General features: G+C 39.9%; 1 protein-coding gene across 11 annotated transcripts in view; it reads left to right on the top strand.

Moving 5' to 3' along the window:
• Positions 1-20304, top strand: part of CACNA1C (calcium voltage-gated channel subunit alpha1 C) — a 489480-nt gene that overhangs the window by 319308 nt on the left and 149868 nt on the right. For 10 of the 11 annotated variants that reach the window (XM_063318446.1, XM_063318434.1, XM_063318420.1 and 7 more), the window contains exon 8: positions 16961-17064. In XM_063318446.1, coding sequence (XP_063174516.1) covers positions 16961-17064 — 104 coding nt within the window. Of the gene's footprint in view, positions 1-16960; positions 17065-17439; positions 17544-20304 lie in introns of all 11 variants that reach the window. The other variant, XM_063318467.1, reaches the window with a different exon arrangement.

Here is a 20304-nt window from a genome sequence, read left to right as displayed (position 1 = left end):
TATGTCTGTCTTGTGCCACACTTTGCAAGGTTAAACCCGCATGTTTAAAAGTTAGAAAGCTGTATGACTTTCCACAAGGCCTGGACTCCCGATCCACTTAGTAGCTCTTCAAATTTTACCTTCAGTTTCCTGCTTCCTTCTTCATGCTTCCCCTCATGCCTCCTCCAGCTTTTCACCTCTGTAGTGAAGCCTGTCTCCTCTCTCATGGAGTGCTATTTCCCAGCCTGTGATCCGCATCCTCACAAAAAGATAATCAGAGACAGGAAAGCAATAAACTTTTATTCCCTAGAAGTATTTGACATCAATAAGATCAGTACACTTTCCAATCTCCTCTCTCCCTCAGCAGATAAGACTTGTGAGTAGATTGGCTTCTTTTGAAATGTGAAAGAAAAATGTTAGGGAAAACAGTTTGTACTGCTATAGTGGCAGGTAAGATAATTACTTGTAAGGAGCCAATTTTTTAATGTAAAATAACTATATTGGACAGGATGAAAATCTGTGCAAAACGACCTTGTTGACTCTTTGCTGAAGAATTGATCTTTGCTGAAGGGAACATTTATAGGAGCGTATCTCCTATACTGCCTCGCTCTTACAAGGTTTTCTTTGTCCCAGTATGACTGCCAGCTGGCTTTGTCTCACACGCAGTCCATTCACAGAATCATTTGAGTAGACAGGCACCTCTTATGATATGTGACATCATAATTTTTCCTATGCATTGTAGAAAGACTGAACTTATTATTCCCAAAACTATCCTTAATGTATGATTAACCAGCATTAGCACCTCGTTCCCTTGTGCAGGCACCAGGACCTATTGCTGAAGACCCCTCAGTCTTGGGAACTTCTAGCAGCAGATGCAAATCCAAATGTTACAAATTGAGTCGTTTGGTATTTTGTAATCAGTCTCTGCCGCAGCCCGTTATATCTTATTGTCGTGTTGACTAAGGAGGAAAATTAATCCCTGTGCAGCTTGTAACATCCTGTTTAAGTATTTGTAGGCATTTGTTGTCTTCCCTTAATCTTTTTCTAATCTGAGCAGATTCGGTTCTTTCAACCTTCCCTAATGGAGCTTCTTTTTAATTATTTTTAATCAGTTTGTTACTGTCCTTCAGGGGAAGCTTCACTTCTGAGTTAAACACAATTCGGACAGTACACTGTCTCTAGAAAGGCTTTCATCTTTGTGCGAAATCTGCTTCCTGCAGCTGGAGCCCTGTGACACTGCATGCAAAACTGCCCACTGCAGCCTCAGTTTTACGTGCCTGGTCTCTCCACTGCCCTGCATCTAAGCAATCATATACATAAATTAAAAGAGAGTGCAGAGCAAGTGCAAAATGCAACCGTATGTTGTTGCATTACGCTATTCACACTGCTGGGTAGTGGAGAACCTGGCCCTGAGATGTTCTGCGTACACCTTGCCCATTACAGCTTGAATTCTAGGATTAAGTAATTCTACTTGATCTGCTTGATAATTAGTAATAATGAGCAACTGCCATTGTTTTTGGAGTATTGGCTTTGTTCTGTGTCATTTGGACAACGCGTTGGAATACTTGCTTAAGTCTCTGAAAATAACATGTAGTGTCTCCAGGGACAGTTTACCTCAAGGCTTTAACTGTGAACTAAAGAGTGTGGTATTATTACAGTTGGACTAAAGCCAGGTCTGGACGAGATCCAGGGCACTAACCTGTCCCTGGAAGAGATGCCTGAACTGGCCCATAATAAGTTGACTCCCTCAAATTTAACTGAACAATCCTTGGTAGGCTTGCCCAGCCCCTAGGCAAGAAAACATTTTGGTAGTCTAAAATAGTGCAGTAGAGCCACTACAATGTAGTGAGAGCCACAGTGTAGTGAGATTGAGTCAATGGAAACATTCAGAAGCATCACACCCCCAAGTACCGCACAGGCTAGCATATATAGATGCAGTGGGTTGAAGAGGCTGACCTAGAAGATCCTTCCATCTCTGAATCTGTGAGTTCATACTTCCAAGAGTCACTAAATGAGCTTGAAACTGGAGCTCACAGTCACCCTTACAATTCCCATCATGAAATCAAAATGGAACAAACTGGATAACAGATACAATTTACTTTGCTGACAGCATTGTCATCTCTTGTGAGCTTTTCTCATCCCCCCCGCAGCCTGTTGCAGCCAATGAAGAAGATGTTGTGAGGAATACTGAGATATTGCCACAAAGTGGAAGACATTAAACGCAGAGCTGCAACCCCCAATTTTCGCCAGCTGTGTTTTTCCTTCTAACCCTTTATTCTTGCAGCACTTAAGCTTGAATTAGTAAGGCTTTCCACACAAGAGAATGATCTGATTCTAAGAATATATCTCTCTACATGTTTCCATGGTGTTTATTCCCCATCCACCCCCACCCCTCCAAGAGAATGTTGGGCTTTTATTGTTGTGGGGTTGAGGTTTTTTAATCATCTTTTTGGCAGGGTTTTGCATGGATGTGAAAAATTTACAAAGAATAAGCACGCAAGTATGAGCAACCCGTCTCTGTGACTGCAGAGGTTATTTCATCTCCATCTGCTGTAACAGTGGTGGGTAAGGGGAGAGGGCCCATAGTTCAGAGTACTGAAGGGCTACAGGACACTACTGAAAAAGCACCGTCCACACCTAATTTGTATAAAATTTGACCTAAATCTGTTTTCCTTTTTCTCATGAACAACTGCACATGCAACTGTCACAGTTGCCTGTACCACTGCCTTGAGAGTGAGTAACAGCAGTGACTTGCTGGTTGCCACCTGCCACAAAAAACTTGCTGCTGAACGCTTGTTCAGTCCAAAATAGGCACTTATTGTGTGAAATTAAGTTTTCATGGGCCCTTCAGACCTCAGCTATGGACCTCTGAGCCCTCTTCCTCTATGTGGAAAGAAACTCTCCATTAAAAATAAGATTCTTTGGGTTGGTTATGGGGAGGTGTTAATGGAAACCCTCTGCCCAGTGCTCCTGCGTGGGAAGGACCTCTTTAATAGCCCTGTCCTTCTGTTGCCCTTTCTCTATTCTTTCTTCTTTTGTTCTTCCTTAGACTTTTGCCTAATTTTTGCTGTCTAGTCACCACAGAGACCTTTCTTTTCTTTAATCTTTTATCCCAGAGCTATACAATTAAGAGCTAAGCTACCGATGTTTCCATATGACTTAGGATTTTGAGTGCCTCTGTGGGTGCACTGCTTGGGCCCTACTAGCAGTTTTCAAGAACTGATGATCGTTGCCTTCTGAAACAATCGTCTTCAGAGTTGTTAAGTTTGGACCAATATCCACTACACAGATTCACAAATAACAGATTTTAGTTGATTACCTAGACGCTGGGAAAGAAAAAGACTGGGGAGTATGCCCAAGGTCAGGCCAAAAGTGGTGGCTCTGGAACTGACTATTTCTAAAACTCATGTTTATTTTGAGTTTAATTTGTTTCAACATCTTGTTTTCAAGACAAAGAGCAATACAGCTAGTTCCTCACCAATCTTACTGTGCGTAATAAATCTTTCCTGCTTGCAAAGATAATTGGTCCACTAATTTTGGCTTTATTAATTGATTTCAGTGGGATTTCTGCCTGAGCAGGACTTGAGGGCTCAGTAGGATGGGTGGTCATACCTTCATAAACAAATAGTTTAGCCGCGCCCATGGCCTCCTATAGAACTGTCTCCTTCTAACCCCAGTCCTCTGAACTGCACTCAAATTGGAGGCCTAAAAACAATATTGGGCACATCTTCCTATAGATCCAAAGTGACCAGAAGTAGAAAACAAAGGTTTTAGGACTCAATCAGAGGAACATTTCCCACAGAACATCCACCCTGTGGATTTTTGGAGTGTATCTAAAAGAAATCAGTTCTGGACATTGTGCTGATCTTGCCTACTTGCTGTTGCTGATAAGACTCACAAGAAAAAGAGAAGGGGCATTCTTGTCTGCCGATAATGCAGTTGCATGTCATTCAGGCTCTTTGATAGTAGTTTCTCCAGGGAACCTCTAATGCTGTCTTCAGGGGCTAGTGTGCCTGTAAGGTGAAGGTTTATTAGCTGTGTGTTACGAGTTCTAGATATTATACATTGTATTTGAGACTTTTGGGTGTTATTTCACAACTGAAAGCTGAATTCATCGTCTAAAATGTAGAATGGATTTCTAGGAATACCACAGATTGGGAATTGTCTACAAAGGAAACTGGGATCAGTACGAAAAAAGAATCGACAGTCATGCCTCCACTTAGTAAAGGAGGCAGTGATTATCTACAGCTTACAGTGCTGTGTTTCTTTATCTTTCTTTTTAAGGACTTAATTGACTATGTAAATCTATGAACAGTATGTGCTTGTGTATTCCTGTGCAAGCAGCAATCAGTGCTGTTCTGATATACTCGTAGAATTTGCTATCAGTCTGCACTGAGATAAATAAAGCAGTTATAAAACAGCAATACAGTAAAACAGGCAGAAAATCCTTTCTGGGTATTATCAGCCGTGCAAACGTAAATACAAAATAAACAGAGACAGGAAGGGAAAGCCCAGAATTCTAAGATGAAATGAAACCTTTAGATTTGGAAACCCACCGTCCTAGGGGGTGTTTTCATGCTTGAAATCAGCACTTTATTCTTTTGGAGTGAATTTCCAAAGCCTTTAAAAGATGAAAGGTTTTTAAATAGCTGAGCAGCAGTAAGAGATGGAACTGCTCCAGTAGCTGTAATAAAAGAACTATCAGCCCTGTGGCTAAATAGCCTTTGGGCTTTTGGATACTTTTTGAAAGATCAACCTTTTCCTTTTAAAGGGAAAAAAAGCTATACACACTTACATAGGGACAAGGCAGCTCATGGAAAGCTCCATGACTTTTGCCTCCAGAGGCCTGAATTCAAATCCTGATTAAGTCACACAAGTCAAAATCATTTTTGGAGGTCACTACACGGCATTTTAGCAAATTGCAAATTCACCCAACAAGCTAACCTACTTGTGTAATGGGTCACATGAGAGAGTAGAGAGCCTTAATGGGTGCTGTTACCTGTATAGGGATCTGACTTTGGCAGAACACTGCAGATGGGTCAATGACAAAAATCTCCTCTAAGTACATGTATTGTTCAGGGACCAAGAAGTGTACTGTGATAAGAAGGCAAAAATAATGTCACTGTTTATGTTAGCTGTTACAAGTAGGGAAGAGGTAGGGAAAATGGTCTGTCAGCCATCTATATCAACAAGCAGAATGGATTAAAAGCAAGGGCTTGGCATACTAGACTCCAGGTTATGTTTGTGGAAAGTCCTGAAGACCTGCTCAGCCTGGGCCTTGCGTCTTTTAAGAGCTCTGCCTGGGTCAGTGTATGGCCTGTTCTTTCCCAGCTGGTCTGTATGACACAGTCAACCTCAGACAGAGAGCGACCTGAGCCACCATGTAAAAAAAACCCAACCTCCTCTCCCACCCCCCAAAAAAAACCCCATAACAAAACCTTTTAGGGGACTAGTTTAGAGGGAATTATTTACATCCTTAAAGTGCACCGGCTCCAGCATACTCTAGAATATGAGTTGCTTTATCACTTGTCAGTAAATAAATTTCAATATTTCTCTTCTGGGTAACACAGGCACCCCCCAAATTACGTCCAAAATACACCTATGCAAATACATGGCTGAGATTCCTACACAGGGATTTTGATTGCAGTTAGTTGTCTTTTTGCATTTCTGTATTGGAAGTTGCATAGGTGTTTCTGGAAGTTAGCTTCCAAAGAATTATTTTTAGGCTGCTATCACTGCTACAACAGTGACTCAGAATGAGGGGATACTCTGAAATCAGTGGGTCGTTTCATTCAACCTCTGTTTTGTTCTAGAAATACTAGATTCAGCTCATAGCTGCACCCGTTTTAAATATGTTTCATTCATCTCTCTCCAGTGTTGCCCTCAAGGTCCTCAGTATGCTCTGTATGCTGAAGGATGAGTTCTGATCTTCCACTGGTGTAGATTCAGTTCTTTGTCTTGTGGAGTTAGTCTAGAATTAACACTTTGGCAAAAATTATTTGAATTGATCATGCAAGTGCAGGAACGCAGAACTGCAAAGGCAGTTTTTATAGTACAGAATGCCATGAATCCACCTGTGTTTTCCATGCAGTGCTATAGGCTTTATGGGAAGAAATTTATCTAGTTCAAACTGGAGGGAAGAACTGAAACAAACTGGCCAGAACACTAACTTTGGCAGCCTAAATAAATGATAGCAAAAAGTCCTTCCTGGGCCTACACTTCTGAAACTGTTTCTCCTCTAGTTTGTTTTGTTTCTGCAACGTCAGGGCATCTGGACTACTGGTGACCACACTCACATCACTTTTAAGTACTACTTTTCCAAAATCAATTAAAAAAAAAAAAAGAAGCAAATGTATAATTATTCTTTCCAGGCTAACTATGGACAGAAGTAACCATGAGCAATCAATTATGATACCGATAATTCTTCCTTAAGTCTCAGTGAAAGACATGGTCTGATTGATCCAAAATTACACGGACAATTATTCTATGCTAAACTGAATTGAAATAGATTTAATTATTTTTTTCCTCTTTTACACATTAAACCTGGAGAAAGAGAGTGAGGTGGCAAAGCAGGAGGGTTACTGGAGCTCAGAATTTGTCTTTATGTAAGGGATTCTCGCCGTGTAACTAATGTTTTCAGTGGGAGTTCAGAATCCCTGTCTTGCCAAGCATGCTCCAGAGGTTCGTAGCCCCTTCCAGTTTTCACAGAAAAACAGAAAAGTCCCACAAGAAAGCACAAAGAGTACAGGTGGGATGGGAAGAGGTGTAAGTGGTAGATTGCTGATTATTTTTGTTTTCCCTCTCCTGGTATAGTTGATTACAGGAATTTCCCAGTGGTTCTTGCAATAACAAAATTTAGTATGCTGAGGTTTTGTCAGCAAAATCCACTTTTCAGATAGTTGATTTGCCATGGTAATCCACGTCCCTTTGGATCATTACTAGTGCTAATAAATGTTGCAACTTTGTGAGAAGAAAACCCAGTAACACTGATGTTTTCTTCAAGTCAAGGGAGAGCCTAACTTACTGTTCCTCTATTTTGAAATGAAAAGTGTGAAGTCAAATGCCAGTGACCTTTGGCCATCAGTTGAGTTTGTACAGTAAACTTGTGTGAAGGCCATTTAAAATTACAGATTTAATTAAGACAGTAGTAAACACACCCAAGTCAATATTGCCCCCCTACCTCTCCAGCAAGCACAAAGTACCATGCCATAGAAGCATGGGATCAGTACGCATTTTCAACAGCAATAGCTTGCAGCGGAAAAACAGTTCATCTCAATGATTGTGTGCCACAGACATTTTGACCTGCTGATATTTGAATGCAAATTTTAATTCTCTTCCTGCTCCCAGACTGAGGCCTTATATTTTCCATAATAACTGAGTCTGTTAAAGAACAGCTGACTGCAAAAAGCAATGTGCACCCAAACTGAAAATAGCTGAAATATGAATCTAGAACTTTACCAGAGGATGAAATAGTGTTGTGGACTCCAGTGATTATATACGGAGGGCTAAAAAACACAGTGGAAGGATTCGGTGTCAGCATACAGTATCAGTAATCTGGGGCTAGGTGGTTGAAAGTTGGCGGTTTTATATGTTTCTCAGACTTCATACAGTCTTTCGCAGCTGAGATAGTGTGCATATCCTCCAAAAGGTGGGGACAGTATTTAATGAGTGATAAAAATATGACTTGGTGCTGTTACAAGGAAATAAGCTTGGCAAATTCTACTGGTAGCAATGCATTTCTTGCGTACTGTATGCAACAAAAAAGCAGCTACAGCTTGCTTCACATCTTTTATGTGTTCTTCATTGAAAGGAGTTCATATAACAGCAAAATGGCGTTCCACTGTGATTGTATAATTTCAGAGAAGCTCAAGGAGTTATTTTACATGTTTTCACTTTGCCATCAAGCACTTGATGTGGTTATAAGGCAGCGCTTCTAGATCTCCACTCATTCTTGCACAGGTTGCAGCAGCCTCGTTAGGGCTCTTCTGCAGGACTCCTGCCTTTACACAGTCTCCCCAAGAAGTTCAAGCCAGTCAAGGTGTGTCTTTTGCAGGAGTGTGTGCTCTCATGACTCAGGTTGAGCCCAGCACTGCTTTCACTTGTATTCTCTACAGTGCTGTGTGGGAAGCTTGGTCAGTTCTGGAGGCTTCACCCTTTTGTCAGGGAGATCGTCAGCATCGCAATGAACTATAGCTATATCGGGTTTTTGTAAAATCAAACCGGAATTGCAATTCACCTGGATGAGAGCAGGTCTACTTGGGTGAGGACATCTACTGCAGATTCAACATAGTCTTTGTCAGCAGGGGTGAAGAAGCAACCTCTGCAGACTCCATCTTCGCAGATTTGTCTGCCCCCTTCCCCTTCTCACTTCTGGACTCATCTTCCATTGCTGCAGTTTCTTTGATTCTTTCTTAAAGGTTCTCTGTTGCAAATTAATCTCTTCCCTTGATGTTTCTGTTGTCCTCATCAAAGCAGTCCTTTTTCAGTTAATGGCTCCATTTAGCTCCTGCAGAGAGTTCTGTATAAATTGCCAATATTTCTAGCTCAGGGTGGAATTTTAATTTGCTCTTTCCATCACTACACAGCATACAGAACAATTGGGGAACCAAGGTATACATAGGAATCTTATTATTCTTCCCACTGCCCACATATGATGAATCTTGCCTACATTATTTGCTTTTATCCTACAGTGAGACTGTATAGCAGAATAACCTATCCTGGAGCATTCTCTGCCCTGGTTCATGATCCCTGCGCGCTTCACCCAGTCTTCATGCAGCTCTGTCTTGCCTTTCTCTTTCTGAAGACACTCTGAAAAAAGGTTATAGATGTATATATATATATGGACGTATAGAATAGATGTCTATCTACATATAGAACAGATGCCTATATGTACATACAGAATGCATTTATGGAATTTGTAAAATTCCATAATTGAGATAACACAGTAAAAAGAGCCTTAAAAAGAAGTGTTTGGAGAGATTAGCTGAGCTTAAAATTTGCCTTCTCCTTCAGTAATTCAAAATAAAAGAAATGTGATCGTCAAAACAAATTATTTTTAACAGGAGGAACTGATCAAGTGCTGCTCCTTCCTTAGAGTGTCATCAGTTCAGACTGAAGTTAGGTTGAACTCTCCAGTCTCTCCTTTACATGCATCTGATAGTGCCAGCTAAAAATTTGGATTATTTCAGAACAGTCATAAGGAGCAACTGTGGCTTAGAGTCCCTTTAAGACTATAAGGATGTTCATACTTAGAAAGAAATTCTACCCAGAATAAGAGCAAAGGCATCTGGAGTCATTTGCTTAGATTTTAAGCCATTCAGAAGCAATTTTATTCCATTGTTCCTAAGTCTATAAAGGCAAGTCTAGTTTATTTTATTTTTTACGTTTTTGCTTATTAGAAGGTTTGGAGTTTTGTAGTTTTTTACCCCCATGTCTGTCCTTTTGCCTTGAGTCAGCTCTGAGACCTTAAATTCCCACTCCTTATCACCTGTCTTAGAGACTCAGGAATGCTGAAAGAGTATTTCAGGTTGACAAGATAAATGATAGTACATCTCATGATGCACTAGAACGTCTAGACTGAGATGCTTAAACCATTTTGTCGTTTCTTAGTCACTATGTACATTTAACTTCTAATTTTCCCCAGGGAATTTCAGAAAATTAGTTCCTTATCATATATTTCTTCTAGTTCTGTGGCCCATCCCATTCAAGCAAAGCGCTTACGCCTATCAGTTCATTTCTGCTGGTAACACTAATATTGACCATTGACTTCAATGGAATTAGTCATATGCCTTAAATTATGCGCATACGTGAATACTGGATTAAAACCCAACCGAGCAAAGACAACTAATTAGATTTTAAATGTTGAAGGATCTGCAAGGTGGAATCTTCATCCTTAAGATAATAATGCAATAAGTCTAAATTCAGCTTTAAGCCTATATGATGGGTGATAGGAAATATGATCCTTTTCTTGCTCCTTCTGTGAATGGTGAAGTCAGATGGATACACGCTGTGTATAGACTTACTTAAGGTGTATGTGGAGACCAGACGGGGATTTCTTAAGTAAAAATGTTCTTTTTTTCATGTCTTTATTGACATGACATGCAGCAGCCTCACACCATTCAGGTTCCAAACAAATCAGCAGATTCAGGACGTGTAGGATTTCAGTGCTATAGAAGCAATCCCATAGTTTGCCCCACAGGTTGGAAAAACTGCTTATGGAGCCTAATATACATAGAAAGTCAATTTTCGTACTGTGTCCCTTTTTACTGTACCTTTAGTTCTGTGCCCCCACACTGAAATCTTTCTGGGGCTTCTTTTAAGAATTTATAGTTCTGTGAAAAAATTAGAACTTGTGAATAACAATTAATAATTTCCTTGCTAAAAACAATATTAATAGCAGTGGGGTTACAGTAAGTTGCAAAATGCATAGTTAATATATTTATCACAAGTATTACATGAAAAAAACAGTATAACATAAGCAGTGTACTGGTTAGAGATCAGAGAAAAATACAGTGTGCAGGATCTGTTTCCAAAGCTAACCAACAATGCTAAATTTTCACAAATTTAGGGATTGGTTTATTTGAGTCACTGTCTCAATAGTCACAGTCCAATTACCTAAGTGTTGTTTAAGAGCATGACCACTAAAGAGGCAGTTGTCAGATGTCTTAGATCACTACGGAGAAGAAGTTGAAAGAAAGGAGTCAGACCTTCACATCACAAGTCCTCTGCCTGCTCTGGCTATAAGCAAGAGCTTTCAAGGCAAAGACTGCAGGTACTGCAGAGCCAAGGTGGTCCTAAGCCCGAATCAGCTCTGCAGTTGAGAAGTTAACTGGAAGAGAATGATTCACTGAATAAATTGTTTCTTTTTTGTTTGCAGAGCAGCCTTAAAAATCGTGCTATCACCAGTTACAGTTGTTAGTTGGATGTTCTTAGGAACTGACAGCAATACCCTTTTTTTCATTTGTGATGAATATTTTGTTCCTCAGCTATTTCTGCTGATGTAATATATCTAGCATGAGGAAAGGTAGCAAAATTAATCTTTCCAAGTTTTGCATCTTGACTGGACAAATTTATCCAGACACTTTCTGGGAAATTTACCCTGCCTCAGTTACTTCTGAAGGGTTACACTGGTTTTATGAGACCTTTTTTGTTCCTTGACTGTAGGAATGCAAGGCATTTTAGTCAGCCTGTGAAGTTTCAGAAACAAAGCAAAGCTTTAACTATCATGAAAGTATCATGAAGATATAATGGAAGCCGAAGAAGTAATAGAAGAGTAGAAGTTCTTTCCTTTCTAGGCTACATAGCCCTCGGTGAGATGTAGGATTTACTGATTGTCTATAATGTAGTTGGGGTTTTTTCTTTAATATTGTCAACACAGCCATTGCTGTAAAGGGTGAAGTTCTGTTTATTTTAATTGGTTTAGTATCTGAGTTCTGACTAAAAATTTTAGGGAAAACATTTTTCCCTTACAGTGCAAAAACAGAGCGTCATCTTATAAAAAAAGTTTCTAGCATTACCTAAGCAGAGTTTAAAGTTGTAGTTCCGTGAGTATATGTGTGAATTAAATGCATTCACTCAAGTATTCATGAGAAGAGAAGGAAAGAGGGAGTGGAAAAGGAAAATCTATGTTTTAATCCAAAACTTTTTACTTAGTAATTGATCAATGATAAAAATCCAACTCGTACATTAGTATATGCATGGCCCTTTATGTATCACCTGAGCCATGTCTGTCAGGAGGGTAGCATTTTATCTTTGATCTAAGATGAGAAAATCACTTCTATACATCCATAAAGTTATGAAAGTGCTTAAGTACTTTTCCTGAAAAAGATGGTTTTCAAAATAAAGGCTTCAAGCAGGAAGCTATATTCAGCAACAATTAAGTGTTGCCTGTTCTTTCTGCTGTCTCCTTCTCCCAGTATTCTCCAATTTTATTTCCCTATATCATTACAAGAAAGTCTTGGTTTCAGCTAGAGGTCTTGCTGCTGGCCGTAACCATTACATTTGGCCAGATAATTTCCTGAGGCAGTGAATTCCACAGATTGGTTGTAGGCTGCATAAAATAGCATTTCTACACAAAATTTCCAAATTTACTGCCCAATAATTTTATTGAGTACTCTGGCCGTCTTGATTAATGTTACTTTGTGGAAAGTTAGACACTTCATTATAGAATACTTGAAGCACTTGACTTGTGTTTTAAAAAGGCTATCGTAACATTCTATAGTCATTAGAAATCAATTAGCAATTCATTCAAGAAATAGAAGACTAGCCTTGGTGTCCCAGCTAACTTACTTTCCATTAAGCTGCAGCTCTCCAGTATTGTGCACTGAACAAAACAGACTTCATTTTTTCTTCAGCTTGCTGCTTTCCAGTGACAGCTGCCCTTCTATGATGGATTAAATTTTTCCTGTAACTTTCAGTTATTTTTGAAAGACGTTTGGCAGAAAGTGTGAGGGTGTGGGTGCGTGAATTGTAAAGTCAGCAGAATTTAGTGAATTGTGTCTACCCCTCCCATTAAGTGACTGAAAGACCTCCAGTATGTGCTTGGTGATGCTGAACCATTTTGTTAATAGATAATGTGCCTTTAACATTATCTTTGAACTATGATGCCTGTGTAATGAATAAGATACTTGCAAAATGGGCCAGACTATTATCCCTGGGGAAAAAAAAATCTCTAAACAAGTAAAGTATGCGTATCTCCTATGTCTTCACCAATATGTCTTCACCTAGTTCTGTAGGACCAGAAGACATAGGCACAAAGTTGTATTTGTAGAGATAAATAGACTTTTTATTCCTTGGCCTGTACTGAAACTGCTGGTTGTAATTGTGATCAGCAAACTACAGAATTAAAAATCCTGGTGTTATTTCTAGGAGATTATCTGTGTGATTAAGAGAAAAGCCTTCAATTGGACGTTGAAATGCTATAGTCATGATAGGAATTAAGGATGCTTGTGAAAGGAAGAGCTCTTCTCCAATACACAAGGTCCATCAGACCTCAGACATGCTGGAATGCCCTTTTTCATCATGATGCTCCGTGGTTTCTTTGACAGTACCCAGTGAGGCAAGGTAGTATCCCACTTTGCAGATGGGAAAGCTGAAGCATAGTGAGCCAAAACGATGTCCCCATGGTGCCAGAAGAGGGTATGTAGTAAATCATGAGAAGTAATCTAAGATCCTTATCTCTGAGGACTCTGAGAGATGATGCATTAATGTTCAGAAATGTACCAACTTTCTCCCTGTTGAGAGTAGTGAAATGTGAGTGTTGAGATGTGACCTCTGAAAGGTCAGGCAGTTTGACTCAGAAAGTGGAATTATTTCTATAAATGACAATCTGCAGATTCCCACCAGTTCTGTGCTTCCAGCTGATGTAACAATTGTCCCATACATGCTTAAGTTGACATCAGGTGGCAATCACCTTGACTGCTGTAGCTGCAATATTATAATTCAGATCTACACTGTCTGATAGTCTTTGTTCAGAACTGTAAATTTAGGAGATTTAGATGACCCACCTTTTCTGTTAAGATTCATGTGGTTAATAGTAAACTCTTGAGGAGAAGAAGTGCACTCACTGGCCAGAGGGCTGAACTGTATATCAGGAGTTGTACTTCTCCGTCCTAGAGAGGTAACCTATAACTGAAGACGTTTCTGTTCTCTGTAGACAGCACTACAAAATATATTCTGTAGACCTCGTTTTCTGCACTCAGTAGTGTGTAATAGTAACACCCCTTCTGATCTTGTCATGACCTTCTGCAGCTTCTCCACTTCAATAGCATAATTTGGAAAAAATCAACTGTACCACCTAAGTTATGCTTGCAGTAAAAGCCTCCGGCTGCAGTCAACAGGACATGTGTATGCATACACACATGATTAACAGCTACATATTTGCAGAATGATGATAAGTTTCCAGGAAGCAGTTTCAATCAAACACAGGTGCAAGGTTTTTAATGATAACTTTATGGGAGCATTGTTTGGTTGAGGACAGTCCATCCCAGCCTTCTAGGATACTTTCATTTTGGAGGAATCATTTCCAGATATTTGGAAGGATACAATCTTAGCCAAGAAATTGATGTTTCTTGATTGTCGATAAGTTGCTGTTACTGTTTTGAGTAAGTCTATTGCTTTTTCCCCCTCCCGACTTCTGCCAAGCAGCCTATATCTCTGCATTTCTCCTGCAGACATTTTTCAAGAACAAATAGTAAGCTCACAATGTACTGTCTCCTATCAAAGGTTTTCTTAAACATAATTTACTAAATACCTAATGTTATATCAACATATAACGTACAAACCTGTCACCTGTTGCTCAGTTCCACAATGTACAGAATAATCTCACCTCCTACTAAAGAAAATGAGACCTGAGAGCACCAAACAGAGAGAGTCCAGCAGCAGAGAGACAATACGTACTCAGCTGTCTGCCAAATACTCACGGTTTCTCTATACTTGAGAAACTATCACTGTCTCTGTCTCTCAGGTTCTCTGTTATGTATGTGACCAGGCAATAAAAATGAGATGAAAAGCTGACCTCCTAAATGTTCAGTCGGAGAAGTCCCAAATGCTCTGCTGTACCAGAATGCAGGTCTATTTTTTGGGACTAATTTGTGCTGATGCTAGCTGGTACAATCGTTATGCAATTGTGCAGGCACTGGGAATAGCCAGAGTACACTATACTCTAGTTATATACATCACCAGGCCACAATGGAAGCTTCTTGCCATCTGGAAATTTCTTCATGTCAGAGTAGCACAAAAGGACGGGCACCTGAATTCTGTACCCAGCACCTTGGGATTTGCTATTTAGGATTCACTTGTACCACAGCTTTCAGAAGTTCTACTTTTCCAGCTGACTTTCCCAGCTGACGAAAAAAACCTGTCAATAGATAAATACCCTCTGTACAGCTGAGGCTTTTTTATCACCGTCTATCATAATTAGAGGGAAGTTGAATCATCATTATGCCTGCACTGGTAAATTCTTATGGCAATTTTTCAAAGACAGCCGTACTTATTGTTTGTGTGGATTGCTTTATATAGATAGTGGCGTTCTTTGTAGAAGAGAGAGGATGTTAAATCTCATTTCTTCACTTAATTCCAGTTTGGGTAGTTACATTTCCCCTGCCTGATTTCTCCACTGTGATTTGAGGTGAATATTTGCTTCCATCTTTATATACCATGATGTTTTGTTCTCCTTTAAAGCACTGATGTGTTTCACACCAGAGTTGTCTACTTTTTGGTCATGTGGGATGAAATGTGGCTTGCAAACATAAAGAATAATTATTATTATTTATAAACTAACTGAACAATTCTACAAAAGTATTCAAAGGGAAAGTGGATAATGGGCATGGAAAGTGGATAATAGGGCATGGTAGAGACACTCCTGGATTCCTGAAGAGAAGTGTTCAGGCACTCTCTTCCGACCACCGAATGTATTAATCCTGTGAGGAAGGAGCTGATGAACTGTTTTCACAGAGGCCGATTCTGAGCTTATTTTTAATGAGTCTACTTCAGTTCAGTCGCAGCTGAAGAAGCCCTGAGATAGAGTTCTGGATTGGTCCATTGACTGCAGACTATTGCCAGACAAGGACTTTAGTGACTGTACTTTGAAAGAAAAATGGGTAATGGACTTCCATCCACGAAGAACTGATTATATTAGTGTTACTCTCCTGCCTTGTCTTACTGAAGGTCTGAAATTCCTTTCCCAAGTTGTTATGAATCTTGAGTCAGATCGCTTCCCCTGAAGTATGCCTCAGTGCCCATGTATGGAAGAATATTTCTTCTGTGATCACAACAAATGCTTAGGTTGCAAAGGAGAGTGCGTTTTCCTGGAAAGAGAGGACAACATATGACAAAATTTTCTAAAGAGTGGAAAACAAAGGAACCTCGGCTGCTTTATGCCTTTAGGTACTTTGAAGTCTGCAATTTATGTTCATAAATCATTTTAGCGCTCCTGAAAATGTTAACCACCATCTGTTTCTTTAATGATGCTATGTCTGGCTCAGGAGATAAGTGTTTATGAAAAGTAAAGAAGAAGGAACTCTGTTATTTTTTGATACTATCATGAAAGTGTGATTCTATTAAGGTATCCAGCAACTTTCCAAAATTTTGAACTTTGAAGGAGATCTCAAGATAAAATGGTGTTTAAGTACTAGATGCTTTTAGAATATATACAATATCTTATTATGTGCTAGAGTTGTTCTACACATAATACAGGTTCTGGTGCTAAAACAATAGTCTGCCTGCTTCATTCACAGATTCTTATTGTAGCGTGAAAGCCAGACCTATGCTCATGTCATTCAGTTTACAGTCTCAAAGTCTCTGAGTGTTCAGTTGTGTAGGAATCACATTTTTAAGCAGAGATTCATCCTGTAAGGAGAGAAAGGAAGTTTGCGAGGAGGGTTTAGAAAACACTTGACCAGGTCAGAACGTGGTGGGCCTTGAAAGGACCTTCCTCAAAAGCGTACCGCTACTGCCCTCACTGTGGTAAACTGTGAAGATTACCAGAGCATTGCCAGGGAAAGGTCAGTATTTGCCCAAATCTACCACGTGCTTCTCTCTGAGGTACATGTACCTGTGCTACGCACGGGAAGTAAATGTGATCTGACAATCTGGCAATGCTTAGCAAAAACAAGCAATATTTTCACTGTCAAAAAGAGGATGTGCAGTGGTTAGACTAGAAGTTTAGAAGTCATGGGATGGACCCTTGTGGTGCTGTGAGTAAATTCCAGAAAGTGACAGTCTGCTACTCTGAGCATCCAAAGAAGTGCTAGTATGGCACACAGTTATATCTCAGCCTATATTAATCACTGCCTGTAAGGAAACAGCTAGAGGAAAAAAGCAATCAAAGGAGTGGTCACATGAGAAACAACATACAGAAACACTTGCTTATGATTATGTGTAAACCAACCACAGGCTCTGTTTACAAACCTTTCCATCTGTTCCTTTGCCTAATCATTTCTGCTTTCCCTCTCTGTCTTCTAACTTTCCTTCGTCTTTCCAGATGCAGGACGCTATGGGCTATGAGTTACCATGGGTGTATTTTGTCAGTCTGGTCATCTTTGGATCCTTTTTCGTTCTAAATCTGGTTCTTGGTGTGTTGAGCGGGTAAGCCGACAGTTTTGGTGTCCTTTTTCCAACGCTACAGGGCAAGACTCCATAATAAGGGTTCTTCCCTGTCACCAGGATTCTTTCAGACGGATTAAAAATCTGAATCCAAGGAAGCTTTACATCAGCTCTCAAATATTTTAACAAAATGTTCAAACATTGCAAATAACAATACAGGTAAAAAAAGAGGTGGTACTCTCTAACAAAGAAATTCAACCTCAGAGCATTCAAAATCACTGACGTTAACCTGTCATAAATTTCCAGAAAACTGGTTATTGAAAATCTTACTGCTGGTGACTTGGGATCTCTTTGGCTGGAGCCTTGCAGCGCTCAGAATCTGAGCTTGTCTCACTAATTATCATTCCACTCTTCCAGGTCAATGATGCCATAGGAAGGGACTGGCCCTGGATCTATTTTGTTACACTAATCATCATAGGGTCATTTTTTGTACTTAACTTGGTTCTCGGTGTACTTAGCGGGTAAGCAGTACCAGGAAAATATTTTGTTATTGTTTATTTTTTAAAATTTGTATTTCTATTCCTACTCTCTGGTTACCAAAACAACGGGCAGTGGTGGGTTGATTTCAGGAGCCTAGGGTATTGCTGTGCCAATAGGAAAGTATGGCATTCCTAATAGCATGGAAGGAGTCTTTTGACTAAATCAAAGGAACACAAGACAACTCTTTGTCTGTAACATGTTCTTCTACCTAAAACCTCTACCTGTACTCTGTGGGAAGAGGACAACACTAGGCTCCCCTGTGGGTGAAGCATACCATTCACCATAGAAGAAGGGCATTGTAGTAAAATCTCTGGAAGAGTCAGTGGGACTGAAGGAGGAATGAGAGCATAAGACAAATCCCTTCACATTTGTGGGATGAGATTCTTGCCAAATTATGTCTTCTCACGTGAGAAATTTTCTAAAGCACAGCCTAATGGGAGACACTGTTTTCCCTGGAGAGTGTCTTGGGCACGTTTCTTCTTCAATAAGCACATCTTCTCTGTTGTGCAGATTACAAGCCTAGCATGATGCAGGGAGAAAAGATCATTTCCCTCTGACCTTTTCGAAGGATGAACAGAGAAGCAGGAGAATTCCTTCTGGAGTTTAAGCATCCCTCAGATATCTAGACATTTAACTGTGTTTCAGTTCTGCAGTATAACCCTTGCTGCAAAGCATCATTTTAGTAGCTTTGATTAAAAACAATTGATATTGTCCCCAGTAGTTAAAAACTTTACTGCCCCTGGGGAGCCACATAATTGGAGGAATCGAGCCAGCAAACATTCCTTGCAAGATTTTTTAAAAAGATCTCCTAGAATTAGGCTTCTAATTCCATATTTGGGCATGACTGGGTGCCTACAGCCATTCTATGTACGTGGATAACTATGGTATGAGGACTTTTACATATCCTCTTTTTCTTTGTTTCTAACATCCTGCCTGCTTTAATGACCTCTAAATGAACTCAGTCAGAGCCTGTACCTGTTACCAGAGTGGGCAGCACTGAAGTCCCCTGGCTTTTAATCATAAGAGAAGTAAATCAATCTCTGAGCAGGAGAGAGGACTTGTTGCCCCAGAGAAATTATGTCCTCAGTATTTGGGCCAACAACATAGGAAAGGGCAGTAGTAGGACCGGAGAAGAAGATCCACCATTGGCCATCTTGCAAAGAGACAGGTAATAGCAGATCCATGGGAGATGTTACTACTGCCTTCATTACTCCATTGAAGGAGACGTGCAGCTAAGGCAGTTGCTGCAAAGAGAAGGGCTTCCAAGCAGTAACTGTAGAAGGAAGAAAATCCCCAGTAATGAAGTGTGAGGCAATAGTCTGTGTTTGGATATCTGGAGAGTGATACTCTGGGTACAATTTTAAAACATAAGGTCCTCGTTTCTCCAGGTGGACACTCTGATCAGCAGGTAAGGATGTCAGCAGTAGTGGAGGATGATGACCAGCTGATAGGGGAAGTGATCTGTTGTATCAGAGCTGCACTCAAGGACCATTTAAGATAGTGGTTAAGGATTATATAGTATCTGATTGGATAAACAGTGCCTGTGAGCCCAGCCCTGAGGAGTGCATACTGTTGAAGCAGTGATGATTCAATTTACCCACACTTGGATTTGTGTCTGTACATAATTAAAAATCAATTTTCCTCTGGCTTTCATTTTTCAACTCAAGAAAGTGTTTTGGGGCCTAGATCTTCCACCTCCTGACAATACTGCAGCTAGACCACCACAGCTAGTGGTAAGAGATGGGAACAGTCTACAGAGAGAACTGAAATCAAAGATGAAGTTCACCTTGTTTAAGCTGTGAGTCACTCTTTCTGGCTGTGTTCACAGTGTTATGACAGCTGCACTGTTTCTGCAAAATTTTTCCCAACTGGAGAAAAGTAAAAAGAAACTTAAGAATTTGCTTCCATGAAAAAACACAGAAGTGATGGGAGAAATGTTCCAAATTTTCTTTGGGCTAAATAAGCAGTTCTTAAACAATTAACTTCCTAAAACAGTTCTAAATTCTGCTGAATTGCAAAGTGTCTTCACTTTGCAGATTCAGCTTTTTTTTAGAGACTTGCTATTGCTATTAGTCTGATCTATGTAGATGATCCACCTGTCTGGTCTATGTAGATACAAAGCAGCGTTCCTGGGCATCTTTGTACATCCATTCTGGGCATCTCTGATTTCTTCTCATTTATTTATTTCAGGAACTTCACCAAGCATGTCGTGTAGATAGACTTCGTCAATGATAGATTAGCTTAGTTTTTTTAATCGCTTCTGAATACGTAAGTGTAATTAATTGTACTCACAAAGACACTTTGATTGCACCTGCAAAATCAAACGCTGAGTTCTGTTCTGCCTAAAGAGCTCATTTGTAATTTGTTTTTCCTAGGTATGTCATCCATTCATGGTGCTTCTGGTGAATTTACTAGTCACATGCTAAGCTAAATAGTATGACAGAGTATTCATGTGTAGAGCTATAACCCTCTTCCTGTCTTGACTGAGCACAAAATAAAATTCACATATTCCAAAGGAAATATTCAGTCAGCAGATCACACAGTAGATCTCCTAAAGGCCAGGCAAAAGGATTCCATATCATTGCTGTGAGCAGTGAAGTCCCTCTTAGAGGTCTCTTGAGATGAGAGACATTCGCATCTGTGTCATCTGTTTCAGTCAGTGAGGAAAAAAAATGGCAGTGTGGGTTCAACTTTCAGACCTGCAAGCCTAAGCATACAGATGCACATTTCTTTTATATTTTG

Source organism: Chroicocephalus ridibundus, chromosome 1 (assembly GCF_963924245.1).
Source record: "Chroicocephalus ridibundus chromosome 1, bChrRid1.1, whole genome shotgun sequence".
NCBI lineage: Eukaryota > Metazoa > Chordata > Aves > Charadriiformes > Laridae > Chroicocephalus > Chroicocephalus ridibundus.
This window is presented reverse-complemented; position numbering and strand designations above follow the sequence as displayed.